Source organism: Nicotiana attenuata, unplaced genomic scaffold, assembly GCF_001879085.1.
Source record: "Nicotiana attenuata strain UT unplaced genomic scaffold, NIATTr2, whole genome shotgun sequence".
Classification (NCBI taxonomy): domain Eukaryota; kingdom Viridiplantae; phylum Streptophyta; class Magnoliopsida; order Solanales; family Solanaceae; genus Nicotiana; species Nicotiana attenuata.
In genome coordinates this window covers 152,742-172,735 of record NW_017670486.1, presented here as the reverse complement: position 1 = coordinate 172,735, position 19,994 = coordinate 152,742, and the positions used below count along the sequence as shown (strand labels likewise).

The 19,994-nt window shown below is 38.8% G+C and overlaps 1 protein-coding gene across 2 annotated transcripts; it reads right to left on the bottom strand.

The window, feature by feature from the left end:
• Positions 1 to 15,995: 15,995 nt before the first annotated feature.
• On the bottom strand, positions 15,996 to 19,030 carry LOC109240117 (protein indeterminate-domain 7-like). Of its 2 annotated transcripts, none has more exons than XM_019406743.1 (4): positions 18,633 to 19,030; positions 18,172 to 18,456; positions 17,695 to 18,091; positions 15,996 to 17,360 (listed from the first exon to the last, which is right to left on the bottom strand). In XM_019406743.1, exons 2-4 carry the CDS (start codon positions 18,416 to 18,418, stop codon positions 16,370 to 16,372), a joined length of 1,635 nt encoding a protein of 544 aa, XP_019262288.1. In that variant the 5' UTR covers positions 18,419 to 18,456; positions 18,633 to 19,030; the 3' UTR covers positions 15,996 to 16,369. The 2 variants fall into 2 exon arrangements, with proteins under 2 accessions (XP_019262288.1, XP_019262287.1); XM_019406742.1 differs by having other exon boundaries at positions 18,654 to 19,030.
• Between the last annotated feature and the right edge of the window lie 964 nt (positions 19,031 to 19,994).

Genomic DNA, 19,994 nt, shown 5'->3' with positions numbered 1-19,994 from the left:
TTCAGAGACTGGTTCATTAAAGGGCAACCTGCGCGGTTCGCGCTCCTTTTTACGCGGTCCGCGTAGATGAGATTCAGAGAGATGGTGTTTTTGCCAAAGTACTGCCACGCGGCCGCGCTCCATTTATACGCGGTCCGCGCCCGTCCTTAAACGCGGCCGCGCTCCATTTCTGCGCGGTCCCAACTTCAGAGAACAGAGTTCAAGAGTCCAAGAGCCAACGCGGTCGCGCTCCCTTTTTGCACGGTCCGTGCCTACCCCACAAGGGCATTTTTGTCCAGATTTTCTAGCTCATATAAATAGATCTTTTTGACATTTTTAGGTCATGTTTGAGCTGCTGAACGAGAGCTGCGCTCGTGAAAAGTATTTTGTAGCCTATTTTGGCAATTTTACTCTTGAATATCATAGATTTTAAGTAGTAATCAATTATTATGTTCATTTCATCATCTATTTCTACTGTTTCTTCTTTAATTATGTCTAGCTAAACCCATTAGCTAGGGTTGTGGCTCAACCCTAGTGTGGGTAGTTAATGGGTGTTGCATTCTAGGGTGAGATTGAGCTTGGGTATTTGTTATTTGGGTTGATTTTGTGTTTCAATCTAGAATTTGTGGTTGCAAACATGAATTCAAGCTTAGTGGGTCTAACTCTTCTTGAGAGAGAGAGTCATATGACCCAAAAAGTTAACCCAACAAGGAATTGGGATGGACCCATGAGAATGGTAGTCCCAATTAACGGGTTAAACCTCGAAAGAGCAACTACCCTACTTGAGCCCTAGTTGCCCGGTCTAATTGGCCTACCTAATTGGTCTCGAGAGAGTCAATTGGGAAAAATCGTTCTCTCTACCGAGAGGTGTGAGAATGAGTGAAATTGTGTAACGGCTATAGCACTAAACCTAGATTTATCAATCTCCCCTTAGTAGCTTCTACCCGTTAGCTATCCACCAAGGTAGTGTCACAGCCCTAGTGCCTTTTTCCTATATTAAGCACAACTTAGCAATATTTCCTTAGCATTATTTAGCTTTAATCCTTAGATTACAAAAGTAGTTTTAAATATAAAAACCCCCAAAAATGTTAGGAGTGCAATTAGAAGTGCAAACGCAATTCTAAACTAAACCGGCAATACAACTCCATTCCAAGCTCCCTGTGGAAATTCTACCCCGATCCGCTATTCGGGTATTAGTTATTGCTACCCACTCTTCCTACCAATGTGTAGTGTTGAGACGGCTGCGATCACTTGCCAGGGAGCACAGGAAACTGCACAAAACACGGGCTTCCAAGGAGTCTGTGAAGGAGATTAGAGCAGAGGTGGACAAGCTGAAGGCAGACCAGCTGCCCTTAGACTTGCTATTTGAGGATCCAGCTCCAGCAGCAGCACCAGCAGCAGAGCCACAGCAGGAGTAGACACAGAGGCTTCCTAGGAAGAAGAGGAAGCTCCCCAGTGCAGATGAGGCGATCATCTAGTTGGCAGACCCACCGGAGGTTTCCTCCAGTCAGCCATAGGATGTTCCTGATATTCAGCCCGTCCAGGTCCAGGCCCTAGTCCCAGTAGCTGAGCAGCAGGAGACCGGGAACCAGTCTGAGGTTCCCACGCATACAGAGGACCCGAGGACCACTCATGATCCTATGCAGACGGACGAGGCTTAGGGAGTCTTCATATCCTTTACTTATTACATTTCGGTGCTTATTTTGTTAGTTGGCATTGGGGACAATGCCAGCTTTTATTCGAGGGGGTGTGCCCTTTATCTATTGATACTATTTTATGCTTTCTTGATTTTTCATTTGGTCTGTATATAACTTTACATTTAGTTACTTTCATCGTACTTTTTATCTTCCTGTGGGTCTGTATATAAAGTTACATTATTGTATATATTCATCCCCCGTTGTATATTCATTCCCCGTTTGTACATATTCATTCTATTTTCTATTTTTCGTAAAAAAAAATTCGTTTTTAGCTTCTTATATAGGCTCGTAGCTTTTTGTTTTGTTTTGTCGTTTTTAATAAGCCTTTGATTTTCTTAATGCCACGGTTCTTTCCAAAGGTGGAGTATTGTGTGAACCGGGTGGCTCTTCCCAATGATAGATGGCGTGACAACCTTCTTAAGGGTTTGAGTCCATTTTTGTTTTTTTTTTTTGTTTTTGGTAGTTTATGGTTAAGGGTACCTCAAGCAAAGCTTCACTTAGGCCTAGCACAGTTGCCTTTGATCCCATGGTCAAAGACAAAATATTGTGTTTAGGATGATGAAAGTTGTGGCCTTGAGACTCTTGCGTTGGCCAATGATCATCAAGTGGTTTTTCGGGACCATTGTGTGCTCAAATCGTATCTAAGGTCGTTGTGGGCCCCCGACTCTATATCTTTAGCAATCCCATAGCTTGTGTGGTGAGAAATCGAATTTCGAGTCCAAGTCCGAGCCATTGGTCTAGAACTTGCCCTGAATGTTTGTTGAGGCAAAATCTTAAGTGAAATTTGACTTGGGAAGTGATTATAGGCTCTCCTTGATCCAAATGATAGTTGAACAAATTCCATAGCCTACCAATGATATGATCCCTAGTTAACCCTTTTGAGCCTTAGACTTTTTTCTTTCAAGAACCATGTTACAAGCCTATACCCGTTCTAAAAGATACCCTCTCTTGGCACCCGATCTTTCCTTGAGCACATGGCAAAAGTATAAGTTTGGGGGGAGAGACGAGGAGTGCAACAAAGTGGTAAAAAGGCACAAATGTGAAGAAAAGGAAAGGCAATGAAAAAGAAAGAAAAGCAAAAAGACAAAAAGAAAGTTCAATGTCAAGAAAGGGGTGGAAAGTTGAAAAAAGGAGAAAAAGGTTTGAAATGCATAAGAAAGAGTGACAATGTGTCTCTCTAACCCCTTGAAAAGAGGTGAAATGACTCAAAGAGTCAAGTGAACTGTGCCAAATGAATCAAAAGAAGTGCTTAAGGGAAGATGGAACCCACTTAGACCAAAACATTTCCTACCCTTAACCAAAAGCCTTCACAATGACTCCACAAAAGCCCTATATGATCTTGAGTTGAATGAAGCTTACATTAGTGGATACTTACATAAGGGGCAAGCATATGGTACCTAGAGCCGGATTTGTGACCTTTCCTTGAGAGAGATGAGAGAATTCTCATTAACCTCGTTTTGTGTGCCACTATTCTAAAGGTGAGGTGTGCTTAGGGAGAGTTGAGGATGTGTGAGTTTGGGTTCCACAATGACCAAAGTAATTGAAAGAGTTCTTTGATCTGTTGAGTCAACTCTTGATGTTCTTGTGTCACACTTAATCCATGGTTGTTCAAGGTTTAAATGCTGTCAATGATTCATTCGTATTGAGGGCAATTGTTAGTCCCAATTGATGCTTGTTGAGGTTACATTAGGATAGCTGGAAATTCTTGGATGTACCTTAAGGGATGGGTCTTATTTTGTTTTCTTGAGGACAAGCAAAGGCTTAAGTTTGGGGGAGTTGATAAGTAGGGATTCTAACGTGTTTTATGCTCCTACTTGCCTATGCTTTGAATATATTATTACAAAATAGTCCCAAAAGGCTCATCAGTTGTGCTTGATTGCAGGTTTGATCGACAAAGTGACGAAATGTCAAGGATCGGCTCAAAAGGAGTGAAACCTGCTTAAGTATCAAAGACCAAGTAAAACAAGCCTAGTGCGGACCGCACAAAATCGAATGCGGCCGCACTAGATGGTTCAGAGAGTTGGAAAAATCAGGCCTCAGGCGACGCGGTCGCGGTACACATAGCGCGTCCCGCGCTGAAGGCTCCGCGGTCGCACTACCTTTTTGTGCGGTCCGTGAACAAGAGATTCAGAGAGATGGAATTATGCCAAGTCCAAGCCATGCGGTCCGCGGTCGTGATTGTGCGGACCGCGCCAGCCGCCTCCGCGGCCGCGGTCCATTCTATGCGGTCCGCGAAGCCCAAGTTCAGAGAGCTTAGAATTGAAGTCAAAGAGCCTAGCGCGGCCGCGGTCCATTTCATGCGGCCCGCGCTGACCCCGCAGGGGTATTTTTGTCCAGTTTTCCAGCCTAGTATAAATAGAATATTTTACCATTTTTAGGTCATTAGTTATTTTCCAGACTTTGAGCTGCGCTCGTGAGACTCATTTTGTAGCCATTTTTGGCATCTTAGCTTCAAATTAACGATAGATTCTTGTACTTTAATTTAGTATTTATTCAATGTCTTGTTCTTCATCTATTCCTTCATTTTCTCCTTCAAGCATGAGTAGCTAAACCCATTAGCTAGGGTTGTGGCTCAACCCTAGTGTGGGTAATTGATGGGTGTTGCCATCTAGGGTTAGATTGACTATGGGTGTTTGCTATTTGGGTTGATTTTATGTTTTAATCTATAAATTGGTGGTTGCAAACACTGATTTGTGCTTTGTGGATTTGACTCTTCTTGAGAAAGAGAGTCTAAGTCTCCAAAATTGACCCAACAAGGAACTGGGATGGACTCATGAGAAATGATAGCCCAATTAACGGGTTAAACCTCGAGAGAGTAATCATCCTACTTGAACCCTAGTTGCTTGACCTAATTTGCCTACCCATTTGGTCTCGAGAGAGTCAAGTGGGCAAAATCACTCTCTCTACCGAGAGGTGTGAGAGTGGGTAAAATTGTGCAACGGTTATAGCATAAGCCCCAATTATGTCAATCGAACCTTAGTAGCATCTACCCGTCAATTAGCCACCTAGGTGAAGTCATGACCCTAGTGCCCTTCTTCCCATTAGATACAACCTTAGCAATTATTTCATAGCATAATCTAGTTTCAATTGGTAGTTTGATAATAGTAGTTTCTAATTGAGAAAACCCAAAAATATTGGAAGTGACATCTAGAACAATTACACGACTCTAGTCTAGATAGATACCCAGGTCCAATTTCTAGCTCTCTGAGGAATTCGATCCCGACCCTCATATCGGGTAAAAGCTATTGCGACCCTCTCTTCCTACTTTATAGTAGTGTGGAGTTGGCAATGATCAACAATCCTTTTGAGCTTCTTCCTTTAGTTTTAAGAGAACTCAACCGGGATGATACCACTCACGAGAAAATTTGCTAGTTCCGCGAACCATGACACCTCTTTCATTGAAATAGCCAAAGGTTTCTCATCGGCGAAGGAGTCATTGATTTCAAGGCCATCATGCAGCCTCCCCTCCTCCTCCAAACGAGACAAGTGGTCCGCCACTTGATTTTTACTTCCTTTTCGATCTTTGATGTCAATATCAAACTCTTGCAACAAAAGCACCCATCTCATCAACCTGGCTTTGGAATATTTCTTGCTCATAAGATAAAAACATGCCGCATGATCCGTGTGGACAATCACTTTTGCACCCATCAAGTACGGGTGGAACTTCTCAATAGCAAACACAATGGAAAGGAGCTCTTTCTCCGTAACGGTATAGTTGACTTGGGCACTATTCATGGTCTTACTAGCATAGTACACCAGATGAAAAATCTTGTTGATGTGTTGCCCCAAAACAGCCCCAACCGCTACATCGCACATGAGCTCAAAAGGAACACTCCAATTTAGAGCGGTGATGATGGTGGGAGTAGTCAAAATGAACTTTAACAATTCAAAGGCTCTCATGCATTCATCATTGAAGTGGAACTTAGCATCTTTCTCCAAAATCTTGCACAGCGGGTTCACCACTTTAGAGAAATCCTTGATGAAACACCGGTAAAACCTCGCGTGGCCTAAGAAACTCTGCACGCCCTTCACCGAAGTTGGAGGTGAAAGTTTAGAAATCACCTTAATCTTTGCCTTGTAGACTTCAACGCCATTGTTTGAGATGTTGTGGCCAAGGACAATGCCTTCCTCGACCTTGAAATGACATTTCTCCCAATAAAGCACCAAATTTGTTTCTTCACATCTTGCAAACACTTTATCCAAGTTTGCGAGACAATCATCAAAGGAACTCCCGACCACCGAGAAGTCATCCATGAAGACTTCAAGGTAATCCTCTACCATATCCGTAAAGATCGCCATCATACACCTTTGAAAAGTCACTGGTGCACTGCACAACCCAAATGGCATCCGCATGGAGGCGAAAGTACCACAAGGACATGTAACGGTAGTTTTCTCTTGATCGTCTGGAGCAATAAGAATTTGGTTGTATGCGGAATACGCATCAAGGAAACAATAGAAAACACGGCCGGCCAATCTATCAAGCATTTGATCTAGGAAGGGAAGTGGAAAATGGTCCTTCCTTGTGACTTTGTTGAGATTACGATAGTCCATACACACTCTCCACCCGGTCACCGTTCTTATAGGAATCAAATTATTATTGTCAATGGTGACCACCGTCATGCCCCCTTTCTTTGGGACACATTGAATCGGAGAAGTCCACGAACTATCGGAAATGAGGTAGACAACCCTGGCATCCAACCACTTGAAGATCTCTTTTTTGACAACCTCTTGCATGGCTTCATTGAGTCTCCTTTGATGTTCAATAGATGGTTTGGCACCTTCTTCCAAATTAATCTTGTGCATGCAAAATGCGGGGCTTATGCCCCGAATTCCACCAATGTCCATCCAATAGCCTTCTTCCTCTTTTGTAGCACCACCAATGTAGAGTCTACCTGCACGTTAGTCAAACAAGAAGAAAGAATAACTGGTAAAGTAGAATAAGGGCCAAGAAATTCATACCGAAGATGTGGAGGCAATGGCCTCAACTCCAAGACAGGAGGCTCTTCAATTAAAGGCTTTGTAGGAGGAGTTGTCCTATTTTCAAGATCCAATGACAATTTGCGGGGTTCATGCGTGTACGGCCTCATTCCTTGCAATGAGTTCACACATTCCACGAAGCCATCCATCTCGTCATCATCAAAGTTGAGCAAGACGGCCTCCAACGTATCATCAACATTTATCACAATACTTGTTTCATCCACAATCACATCGATCACCAAGTCCATGAAAGAGCACACCTCATTGCTATTGGGTTGCGTCAGAGACTTACACACTTGGAAATCCACTTTTTCATCACCAACCCGGAAGGTAAGTTCTCCGAGTTCCACATCAACAAGATCCTTCCCCGTAGCAAGGAAAGGTCAACCAAGAATAATCGGCAGTCTATAATCAACCTCACAATCAAGAATGATAAAATCCGCCAGGAGAATGAACTTATCAACACGAACAAAAACATCCTTAATCACTCCCAAGGGTCTCTTCATAGTTCGATCGATCATTTGCAATCTCATAGAGGTGGGTCTTGGTTGCCCAGTTCCCAAAGTCTTGAAAACCGAATAGGGCATCAAATTTATACTTGCCCCAAGATCACAAAGGGCTTTTAAAAACTCGGCACTTCCAATTGTACAAGGAATCATGAAAGCACCGGGATCTTCCAACTTGGAGGCCATTGAATGCACAATTGCACTCACTTGATGAGTCATTTTTGTAGTTTCAAAATTCATCGACTGTTTCTTTGTCACAAGATCCTTCATGAACTTTTCATAACCGGGCATTTGCTCCAAGGCTTCAACTAATGGAACATTAATTGAGAGACTCTTCATCATGTCAATAAACTTTTTGAATTGATTCTCGCTATTTTTCTTGGCAAGCCTTTGAGGATATGAAGGAGGAGGCTTAGGAATTGGTGCCTTAGCCTTTTGCACTACCAGTTTCGGTATGTCAATAACGTGATCCCTAGACGGGTTCACTTCCTCTTGAGTCTCTTCCACATTGTCATCAATATCAATCCGAACCTCATCTTTGGATTGCTCAACATTATTCGAGATCTCCTCTTATTGCACTACTTGCTCTCACATGTTGCTTTTTGCTTGAGGTGGGTTCATTCCCACCTTTTCCACTCCTTGTAGTAATGGCCATGGCATGCCCTGTATTTTTCCCAGCCTTTGGTTTCACCATCGTGTTAGTTGGTAGTTCCCCCTTAGGACGAGTATTTAGAGCTTGTGAACTTCCAAGTTACGGATTGATGTATTGTGGTAGGCAAGTTGGGCATCGGAATCGACACTCCTCTCCATCATTTTCTTGAACATATTCTCAATACGTCCCATTTCATTGTTGGAAGAACTTGGACCATGGGAAGAATAAGGAGGCGGGTTGCTCGGTTGTTGATACATCGGGGGCCTTTGAAAACCCGACCCCCGATTGCCTTGATTATTGTTCCATTCCTCTTGATTGTTACCTCCTCAATATCCTTGATTGTTACCACTCCAATTGTCTTGGTTATTTCCTTGATTGTTGTTATTATGCCAATTCCCTTGATTGTTGTTATTATGCCAATTCCCTTGATTAATGCTACCACTCCAATTACCTTGGTTATTAGAATTCCAATTACCTTCAGGTCGCCATTGTTGTTGATTCGGGCCTTGAGAGTTGTTTCTTTGCCCTTGAAAGTTGTTCACATATTGAACTTCCTCCTCTTGTTCATTGTAAGATTCATCTTGATCAAAACCACTATCTTCTTGCACATAATTCTCCATTCGGTTTTGAAATTGTGGACCCTTGGTCCTTCTTTTGTTCACCATCATGCTTACTCCCTCCATGGCATTGACTTGCTTAGGACTTTGCACTTGTTGAAGTTGAGCATTTTCTAATTGATTCATTATGACGGTCAATTCGGAAATGGCTTGCCCATGGTCAGGCAACTCTTTATGGAGGTGAATTACGTTCGGATCACCTTGAGGAACATTAGCCCGACTTATCCATGTCGATGAGGTATCCGCCATTTCATGTAAAATCTCACAAGCTTCCGCATACAGCATTGTCATGAAATTTTCACTGGCAAGTTGGTTTAGCACGCACCGATTGGTCGTATTGATCCCCCAATAGAATGCTTGTTGAATCATAGCTTCTGTCATGTCATTATTGGGGCACTCTTTGACCATTGTTCTGTACCGCTCCCATATCTCATGTAACGGCTCATTGGGCTTTTGTTTGAATGCTAGAATCTCGTCTCTAAGAGTAGCCATATGCCTGGGAGAAAAGAACTTGGCAATAAATTTCTCCGCCAACTCATCCCAAGTATGGATAGAATGGTTTGGCAATCTTTCCATCCAATCTAAGGCTTTTCCCGCAGAGAGAAGGGAAATAGCCTTAACCTCAAAACATTCTCGGAGACGTTTGTCTATTTAATCCCCCAACAAGTGTCCACAAATCCCTTCAATTATTTGTATGCATTTTGACTTGGAGCCCCGGTGAAGAATCCTCATTGCTCTAGCAATGTGAGCATTATATTTGTGATTTGAAAGTTGCCCGCCCTAATACAGGGCGGGACTATGGAACGTGCATACCCTTCATTCGGTAACACCCAATGTGGAGCCGCTCTTAGTGGAGGTAGGGGTGCAATTGGGACGTTGTCTTGAGGCCCCCAGCCTCTTCTATTTGCTTGAGATTCAAGAAGAACCTCTACAACTTGGTCATCATCAATGTCCATATCCCCCAAAGGTATGTTTCCGAGTTGATCATTGTTGTTTGCCATTGTTGCACCTATAATTGATTCATAAAAATCAGTAACACGGAAGGAAAAGAAGACAATTCACACACAAAATCCAATATATGGCTAAATCCATTTTTAGCTCCCTGGCAACAGCGCCAAAAATTGATCTCGTCCAATTCACACCTGAAATCAAGGTTATGAAACGGTCAATTGCAATAGTAATACCCAACAAGGAGTCAGGATATATTTCCACAGGAACTAATGGGAGTTAGCAGTATATATTATAGTACTTGAGTTTGAACTATCTCAAATTACACTTCCACAAATTGGGGTTGTTTCTATGTCTATTTTAAACTAGGATTGCAAAGTTAAGAAATGAAACTAAGAAATTATTTTTGTTGTTTTTCAAGTTTTGTAAAAAACCCAGGGTTATGACCATAACCTAGGTGTTTGCCTAATGTGATATAAACCTTAATGCTTGTTTTGTTGATTGGGATGTATTATAGCTATCAACACTCAATTACCCACTCAATACCTCTCGGTCAGAGAGTGATTTTGCCTAATTTGGCTTTCTCAAGTCTAAATGGGTATTGCTCAAGACGATTGATAAAAGCTCAAGTAAGGTTATTACTATCTCTAGATTGAACCCTTTAATTGGGATTATCAATCTCTCGATTGACCCAATTTCTTGTTAGCCAAGTATTTTTTAGACTAAATCTCTTTTTCTCATATAGAGACTAAGTCAAATAGGCATGAACTAATGTTTGCAACCATTAATTCCACAAACTAAAGCATGAACAAGGCTAAATAATAAACACCCAACCATAAACAAGCATTAAATTAGACACCCATAAGGTTTACACACTAGGGTTGGGTCACAACCCTCGTAAAAATCTAGCTACTCATGCTTGAAATTAAAGAAACAGAAGAAGAGATGCTAATTAAACTCATATTGTAAAATCAAAATGATAGTATCTATGTTAAGAATATCCCAAAATATGAAAAACTACTAAAAGAAGTAAAGAGAAACAACTATTATAGTCGCTTCATTTCAAAAGCTAACCTAAAAATGTGAAACGTGTCTATTTATACAGGGCTAGAAATTTTGGAGAAAAATGCCCTTCGGGAGGTTCTACGGCCACACAATTCCATGTGCGGTCCGCAGAATTCTTCAACTAGTCAAGACTGGAAGTCTGTGGCTGCATAATTCTGATCTGCGGCCGCATAGCACTACTTTTACGGCCGCACAATTCTTGTGCGGACAGCACTTTTGATGGACTTGGAATGCACATTATCTGAACTTTGCTCCCGGCCCAGCTTTTGCGGCCGCACAATTCATGTGCGGATCGCACGTTGCACCAAACTCTACTAACTTTTCCTTCATAATCTGCGGCCGCAGATGATATTCTGCGGTCCGCACTTATGAGCTTCCTTGCCTTTTTTGTCCTTGAGTTCAGATTACTCCTTCTTGAGTTGGTTTTCATCTCGGGAGTCCATCTTCCAATATTCCTGTAATTAATCACATTTTATAAGTTTTCGGAACACAATTAAATATTTTTGGACTAAAACAAAAGTAAAAGGCGCTAATGAGTAGCCAAAATCCCCACTTATCAACGGTCTCCTCGACCTCAGTGGTTGATCGGGAGGAAGAAGGAGAATCCTTCTGAGGAACAAATTTTGAGGTTTTTGCTATTGTTATGAAAGAAAAAGCTTGGAAAAGATGAAGAAGATTGAAAGTTGAAAAGTCAAACTTGTTGGCTTGAGTAGAAGATGCGTAAAAGTTCTTTGCAAAGTACTGAAGAACCTTGAGTAACGGAGGTAAAAACGCTAGAAGATTATTGAAATCTTGAAAGTATGAAGGCAGAAGATTTGGTGTAAAGTGAAAAATGAATGAAGGAGGGGTATTCATAGGAGTTCAGCGAGTTTCGCATCTAGGGACATCCGACCGGCGAATGACATGCATTTAATACCATTATGACATGACTGATGAGACGTTTCAGATGTTTTGGTTATGTTACGACGTATCGAAGTAGGAATCGGGAGCTCATGTCGTTTCTCGTCATTTACTCTTCGAGAAATGAGGGGACAATTTGTATACGGGTAATACCGGACTCGTGGTACACCCCGGTCCCCTATATGATAAGCCAAGCTCGAGACTTGATAATAAGGGGCCGAAATCGAGGCAAAGGTCTCATCGAGTCGGAGTCCGGAGGCATGACACCCACCCTCGAGAATATCGGGGTCATGGTTCGGGATCGGTCCTAGACTTGAACGACTTCGAAAAATATTGTCGGGCAATCAAGCACGGCCAATAGAAAGTCGTGTGATCTGTGACTGGCCGGATATCTCGGCGAGGATCTCGGCAAGTATCGATGGGGAACCGACAATCAGTTAATCAAAAGATTTTTTTACTTTTTAGGCAGAATAGCCTAGTAAATACTTGTACTTATTCACGTTTGTCATCCCGGTCCCTTTATTTAACGAAGTTTCATTTAGACACTTATCATTGTTCAAAATCAGTATTTTAAACCCCTTTGACCATTGACCGAGCATATGTGGCAACTTTATTACTGAGGTGTACAAAACGCGTATATTTCACGCGTACAAGGAGCGTGAATATAAAATTTTAGAATAAAAATGATTAAAATAAAACCGAAAAAAAACAAAAGAAATTAAAAAACATACTGTAAGTTTACCCACTCCCTCCCCTATTATTTTTTTCTTTATTCCTCTCCTTCCCGTCTTCAACCCAGCCAATCCCCCATTTAATTTCTTTCTCTTTTTCTTCCCTTCTTCTTCCCCAGCCTTTAATCCATTTCTTCTCGTTCTTCCCGCAGCCCCTTCCCCATTTATTTTTCTTTTTCTTTTCAAAATAGCTTATGTATCTGATTTCCACCATTATTTTTTGCTTTGTCAATGTTTGTTTTCAGTATAAAATCGTGCAATTTGATTGATAGAAATCTTTATTTTTTATTATGTTTGTACGGTTGTAGTTATGTATGGATGAAATTAAATTTACCCAAATATGATGGAGTGTAATATTAGGAATCCTTTCTGAAAGCGAGATTTAATGGAGGAGGGACGGGATTTGAAGCTAGTGAAATCGTGAAGATGGATAGGAAGTGATGAGTGAAGGAATAGAGGCTTCTTCTATGGATCGCGAATCTCTGCCACTTACCGCCCCCATGGACGCTTCCGAACGTCGCGTAAATCTCAATGAAAACTACTACTGTTGTTCTGTTCTATACCTATCAGTCAACATATTCAATTTTAATATTATAATAATAAAATATTGATGAAGTAAGCCTTGTGAATTAAAGGATACATCTTATCTTGCTGGGTGGTTTCTAAAGTTAATCCAGTTTGTAGAGACTCAATTAGGACAGAAGAATCGAGTGGTGTATGTTATTCCTACTCAATTTAATAATTCCACCATAAATGCCTTGATGAACGCCGACAGATTTAGGTAGTGCTGGAAGAAGGTTTTTTTATAGAGGAACTGGAAATGGGAGTGTTCATGGTGTTCACCAAATCTGGTGGCATGACAGTGAGGGAGAAGGTGATGGTATTATTTCTTTTTCATGTAAAATTAAAAAGAAAAGGTGATGTGGCATATTTTATATGACGTGGATTCTAACATCATGTGATTGAGAGACACGCGATGACGAAGGGATTTAAAATATTGATTTTGAACAACTATAAGTGTCTCGATGAAACTTTATTGAATATAAGGACCAGCATGACAAAGTGGCACAAGTATAAGTGCTATTTAGGCCATTCTGCCTACTTTTTATAGAGTTGTACCTAGAATGGGACTCCCCTACTATATAAAGGGGGTTAGATAAGTTCAAAACAAACATTATAACACGCATTCCAAGGCAATATATTATTATTTTTCTCTGTTATTAACTCTTTTTCTTGCTCATCACTGTTGGCCATTGCGAGCTTGGATTGATGGTGAATATTTAACTGAGACTGGAACTATCCTCCTCATGTGGTTTGAATTCATCTTATCTTCGTTTATTCAATCTAACTCAATTTATCGCTTTGTATCAAATTATCCCGCGTATCCTTAAAACCACTTACAAACTTAATTGTTATCCGATTTCGAGGGTAAACAATCTTAGTTTTAGTTTATAACTTAATTTAAAAGTATTGATTAGTAATCTAAAATAAGTAATAAGTAACTTACTATAATGAGTAAATTACGATGATAATGTTAGAAACTATTATATTGTATGTTTATATATCTACTTTATTTATTTATAAAAAGTTTATATATCTTACATCCTGAATTAATTACATGTAAGGCTGCATGTCGATCAATTGCAATATAATGCGTTTGATATCACGTGTGAAAACACGTATACCTGGGCGAATTTTCCTAATAAACTAATCAGTCGTTAGCTTTGAATGTTATAATAAGACGTACTATTGCAAGTGGGCAACTACAAAATTTTGACATAATGCCGGTAGTCATTGGTAAAGTCACTTTCAGTCTAGCTTTATTCCACAAAATACAAAATCATACCACCATTCATGTGCATGTTAGCCACCTTTACATTTTACACATGCATGCAACTAATGGCTTTAATATGTTCACTCTACAATTAGTAATTGTTTTTGGGTAATCGTACTTTAATCATTCTCCATTTCTACCGTTGCTTATATTCATACGAGTAAATAGTGAAACTTGGGGTCGAGAATGAAATTATAATTAATCTAGTGTACTTATATTGCAAATAAATCAAAATATCACTGAAAAGACAATAAAATAAGAAATTTGGACACTTACTATTCTACTTAGTGGAAGGGCTAAATATTCACTTTTCAAATAACTTGGCGTCTTCCTGTTCTACGTATATATAGAAGGGCTAAGTATTCAGAATCCCCAAGGTTGCGCCGCTGCCATACTAACGATAAAATTTTCAATTTTCCTCGTAAAAAGTACATTAATTCCCTTATTTATTGTTTTTCATACAAGAAACGAAAGCACATTTACTGACTGAAATCAGAGGACTACTACTACGTAAAGCAAGCATTTTGCATTCTCTCAAATTTACAGTTATCATGTATACATACAGAGGCGGAGTCAGGATTTATGGTTTATGGATTTGATATTGTAGTTCTTTTAAGTTATTGAGTTCAAAATTAATAATTTATATATATTTAATGGATTTCTTAAGACAAATACAAAATTTGAACCAAAACTACTAGATTCGGCCGAACCCGTATCACATGCTAGCTCCACCCCAGTATTATATGTATATGTATGGATTTAATTTATATATAGCATAATTTTATGTGTTCGTACTTTTCATGTGAATAAGTTACCTGTTTTTTCACAAGAATAGTAGAGCATGTTAACACGGCGTGGGATTGTGCGAGTACATGGTACAATGACACGGGCAAAATATTAGAGAAATCACGACATCCGCTAGTCTTGTAACATTAGGAGGGAAGACCAAACTAGCTGGTGGGGATGTGGGAAATAAGGTAAGGTTAGATAGATAAAAGAAAAAGGTAACAAACAGCCTTATGGGCGTCAAAACTGATCCCACCTCGGGATTGAAGCCCACATTAGGGGTCAAACTCAACACAGCATCTCTTTTCCCTTTACTTTTTCTATATCTACGCCTTCATGCATATGTCTCTCTCATGTTCCACCGTTTTAAATTATGTGAACCTGTTTAATTAAGTACAAAGTTAAAAATAAAAAAAAAATTTAAACTTGTGGTATAAAATGAGCAAATTGTTATATAGAGTAAATTGTTTTCAAATATGACACGAACTAAAAAAACATAGGTTCACATAAACTGAAATAGGGGGAGTATAGAAAACGTATATTTAAATATATGTGAATGTATATTTAGTCAATTATTTGAGAATCTTTAAAACTAAATTCGATTAGATTATTTTACTATTTTAGAATTAAAATTTAAATATTTGAAAATTATATGAAAAATATTATAATTTGTAATTCTTCTCATATCAGTATAGTAAAAATATTACATATTAAAATATTGGTGAAAGTTCATGTAGTTTGAATTTCGAAAAAGTAAAAACAAAGTCTTTTTAAAAATAATCTTTTTATTCAAATTATAACTGATCTGCAGAGTCGTTATATGGTAAAAACTGGTCCATTTGATTGGAAATAAGGATATCCAAATGTCATAAAGAATGCTTTGTGCCGGTCGTTAACATGTGCCTCACCAACTCGACAACAAGTATAATTGAAAATTTTGTCCTTATATTACATGCTTATGCAGAACCCACTTCCAATAATATAATATATAGTACTATTTTATTATCATGTCACGTCATTTAATATTTACTACTACCATATAGTATTACATTAACGCACCGGCCGGCCGGTCATTACTCTTTACTCATTATATCAAATGATTATATAGGGGAATTGCAATAAAAGCTACCATCCCTTAAATTTATAAAGAGTTCGTTACATCAACTGATTTTGAATTTAATTTAGATGTCACTGCCAAAAGAATTATAATAACACAAACATGTTTTCACAGCATACCATTTAAGATCATGAACAAAATCAATATAGGAAAGAGTGTAAGTGACCAGAAACGTGGTCCAAGTACTAACCAACAATAAATACACATCATATATATAGAATGAAAAAGTTCAAAAAATTCAGAAAAACAAAAATCCATCAACCAAGAATTTAATTTTACTCCTCCGAGTGCTTGAAAATGCACTTTTGTGTATAAAGATGTCACTGTCCATAACAGCTGGGCAACAACAAAGAGACTATCTAGCTAGGGTTTCCATTCTCAGTTCTAGATATCTCTTTATTCTGTTTAAAAAGCATAAACCAAAAAAAAAATTACAGATTTAACAATTACAGCCATTAGCATCCAAAAAGAGAGAGAAGGACAAAAGAACCTGCATTTTGCAGGTACTATATATGCTTAGGCGGCAAAGTAAATTGTTCTTGCTTAAGGATATTTCTGAATTAACTTTGCCATGTTTTGTGATTCTGAGACTGGTTCTCATTTGTAGTAGTATTAACTAGACCAGCTATGTTGAAAATATCGCTCTGAGAAAGTGGTCTTAAACCCAAGAAATCTTTAGTCATATCATCATTACCATCGTTGTTTTTCTTCGAACTCAAAATGCCAATGCCACCAAATTCATCTTCGAAATTTGGCCCTTCAAATCCAGTAGTATTAGCAGAAGAAAACGAAGTCATTATAAAAGAAGTGGGAGATGGTGATGGTGCACTCGTTAATGGACCTGTTACAGGGACTGTAGCAGCAGTAACAGTAGCAGCTTTATTCCCATATGAAGCTAAGCTATTGAAAAAACCAGTAGTGAAGTCTTCACGTGAGGACAAATTAAGTCCAACATCAGTTGTGTTGTTGCTAACAGACTCAACAGCTGCAGCAGACACGTGAAACTGGTGGGGTCTCATTAGCATGGTTGGGCTTGGGCCTGTGGCTGCTGCAGAGACAGTACTGGATTTGTTACTCATGGTCGCACCCATCTGTGCTGCCTTCTGCAGCAACGCTGTTGCAGAAATATGCGGAGAGCCTAGTCCTCCTGTTGAATTGAAATTAGGACTAGGATTAGGGTTTAAGTCTTGGCCATGGCTCGGCGTACTGTAGTCCTGATCGAACCTAGTGGGTTGGAAAATCGACGAGCTTAGGTCAATGGGTTGCGGTGGTAGCGGACCAGGACCTGGACCACCGCCGGCTAATGGCTGGCAAGTCATTAGCCATGCCGGAATCTCAGGCCTCAAATTGAAACCACCGGTTTGTTGCTCTTTCTTCAGTGAAAATGCAGCTGGAAATTCATGGCTATTAAACTGAGATTGTTGAAACTGAAGGTTCATGTGAGAAGAAGAACCAGTTTGAGATGAGAGCATTGGATTTCCTGTTATTGCTCTTGCGCTCTCTTCAGCTAATGCATCACAAAATGCTCTGTGTGTGATGAAACTATCCCTCCTAAACAAACAAAAAATAGAAAAAAGATAAAATAACAAATATACTAAATACTACTGAAATATATGCAAAAATATTAATAATGCTACTCAATTGATGACTCTTTATGAATCATGTTCAAACGCCTATGCTTTAGACCCCTAAAAGATTTAGAGAAAAAAATATAAATTACTAAAGAGAATGAAGATGAAGAAAGAAATAAAGACAATTTTTGCATTGTAAAGCTATATGAATATTACTACTATATGACTAGACTCTACGGTGTGCTTTTTTTTAAAAATAGACTTTTTTTCATGACTTTAAAAAATACAGTATGATATATTCCATGTTTAGTTACCTTGAGAAAAGAGTTCCACAATCACATCTATACTCTTTAGTACCACAAGTCTTAGAGTGAGCTTTCCAGTCAGATTGAACTGCATATTTCTTTGAACATTTCTCACATTTCCACTTTTTCTCACCATGTTTTCTGCAAAAGTGTTTCTTGATTCCAGTGAGATCTCCAAGTGCTCTAGATGGGTCATGGTGCACACAACTTGGCTCAGGACAAACATAAACTTTCTTCCTTATCTCTTTGCTTGTTCTCTGCTTGAGTTTCCATGGTAAATTGTGTCCTCTTCTGTGTAGCTGCAAATTCTGATCTCTTTGAAATCCTTTGTTGCAAATTTCACAAACAAATCTATTTGTTGCCATTAGTGTTTTTGGTGACAAAGCTATCACTTCAGCACCAGGGTCTGTTCCAAGAAAAAGGAAAAAAGTTAAAGAGATTTTGTGAGTAAAAATAATGAAAGTAAGCATCGTTAAATTTACCGACCTGGATTGCCTGGTTGGTTTCTCTTTTTCTTGATTTGATGTTGAGCCTGAATTTGTTGATTTGTAGGAGCAAAGTTATACTGAGGGGGATAGATTCCTCCGGCAGTATTATTATTATTATTATTATTATTATCATTTCTGTTGCAAGAAGATACACTTGCTGCTTCACCAGATGCAGATGTTAAATTGGACATGTTTTCCTCTACAACAACAGGTTGATTTTGTTGATTCATAAAACCTTTTATCATCTTCTTCTTAGCTTTTCCTTCTTCAAGGTAAAATCTACCTGTTGATTGTGAAATTTAATATGAGTACAAAGATCTTTCCTTAAAATCAGTATAAATATGTTTGAGATCTAAAGACAAAAACAAACATGGAAAAAGATAAAAAGTATTAGGTGATATATAATGGACAAAATAGAGGAAAAAGAACACAAAATTGGTTACTTTGAGTTGTTTGAACCTGAAAAATAACTTCAACTACCTTGTGGTTTCTTCTTCCTTTGGCATCAACCCAACAGACAAGTCTTGTTTTTTGTTCAAACCCCAAAAAAAATATAAAAACAAAGAGAAGAAGCAAGCTTAATAGTTAGAGGGAGAGAACACTATTCTTATTCAAGTTTTCAATGGATATAGTCTTGCTAAAATCAAGAAAATCCAATAATAACCATGCATATAAGAACAAATGAACTGGACCAAATTTCTTACAACTGTTAAGAAAGAGAAAGAAAGAGAGAGAGAGAGGAGAGAGATATGGATGAGAAGAGGGAATCCTCTCTGTAATCCTCTCCACCCGATGAAAGAAGGAGACCACTCTACGGCTAACTCTGACGTGCACTTTCTGTCTTTTCTTTTGTTCTATTCTTAAACCCAGAAAAAATCTCTTCTTTCTTTATTTTATTTCTACCTTTTAAAAAAGTTTAAAAAAAAAAAACTTTAAACTTTTTACAGAGTAGTGTATTAGTATGGATGAGATATTTGCACATTCTAACTTGAAATTTCGAGTTGAGTCTTAACGACAACAACAACAATAAATCCAGTATAATCCTATATATAGTAGGGTTGGGAGAGGGTAGTGCTATGCAGCCTTATTTCTACCTTGAGGAGGTAGAAATGGTGTTTCAAATAGACGCTCGGCTCAAAGAAGCATAAGCACTACATTATAAAAGAGAAAAACAAGAATCGTAATAGAGAAAAAAGCTATATAAAAGTAGCATAAATCACAACAAATAATGAGGAGACCCCAATGAAAGAAATGACATGTAGATCATAGAAATTTAATGCCAATAGAAAACTAAAGTATGTGCTAATACTACCGGTATGACGGGGAGAACACTAAACTAGCTACCCTACTATCCTAATCTTCAACCTCCACACCTTCCTATCAAGGGTCTTGAGAACAAAAAAAATTCTCAATAGGAATATATACTTCGTCCGTAAATAGCTTACGAGGCGCGAATCTGAATTAATTGGGACCGGTGAGTTCTGAATAGCATATGGTTTTAAAAAAACTATGTCAAGAACACTTTTGCTTATTGAACCACCTTTCCCTTATCTCATAAAGTTAAGTGGAAAAAGCAAACCATATAAAAAGAGAGTTTGATTTGTATAAATGGAGATTGAGATTTTGAAATAAGAGAAAAGTAAGGACAGAGAGATGGAGATGTTGATTTTGCATACAATAATATACATTTTAAATCATTGGTATGAGTAGACCCCTCCTCTCAATGCAACTTTCTCTTATTTACATTGACATGATTGAGTTATTGATTAACTCTTAATACTACTAACATGCACACTGTTGCTTAAAAGTTTACTTATTTTT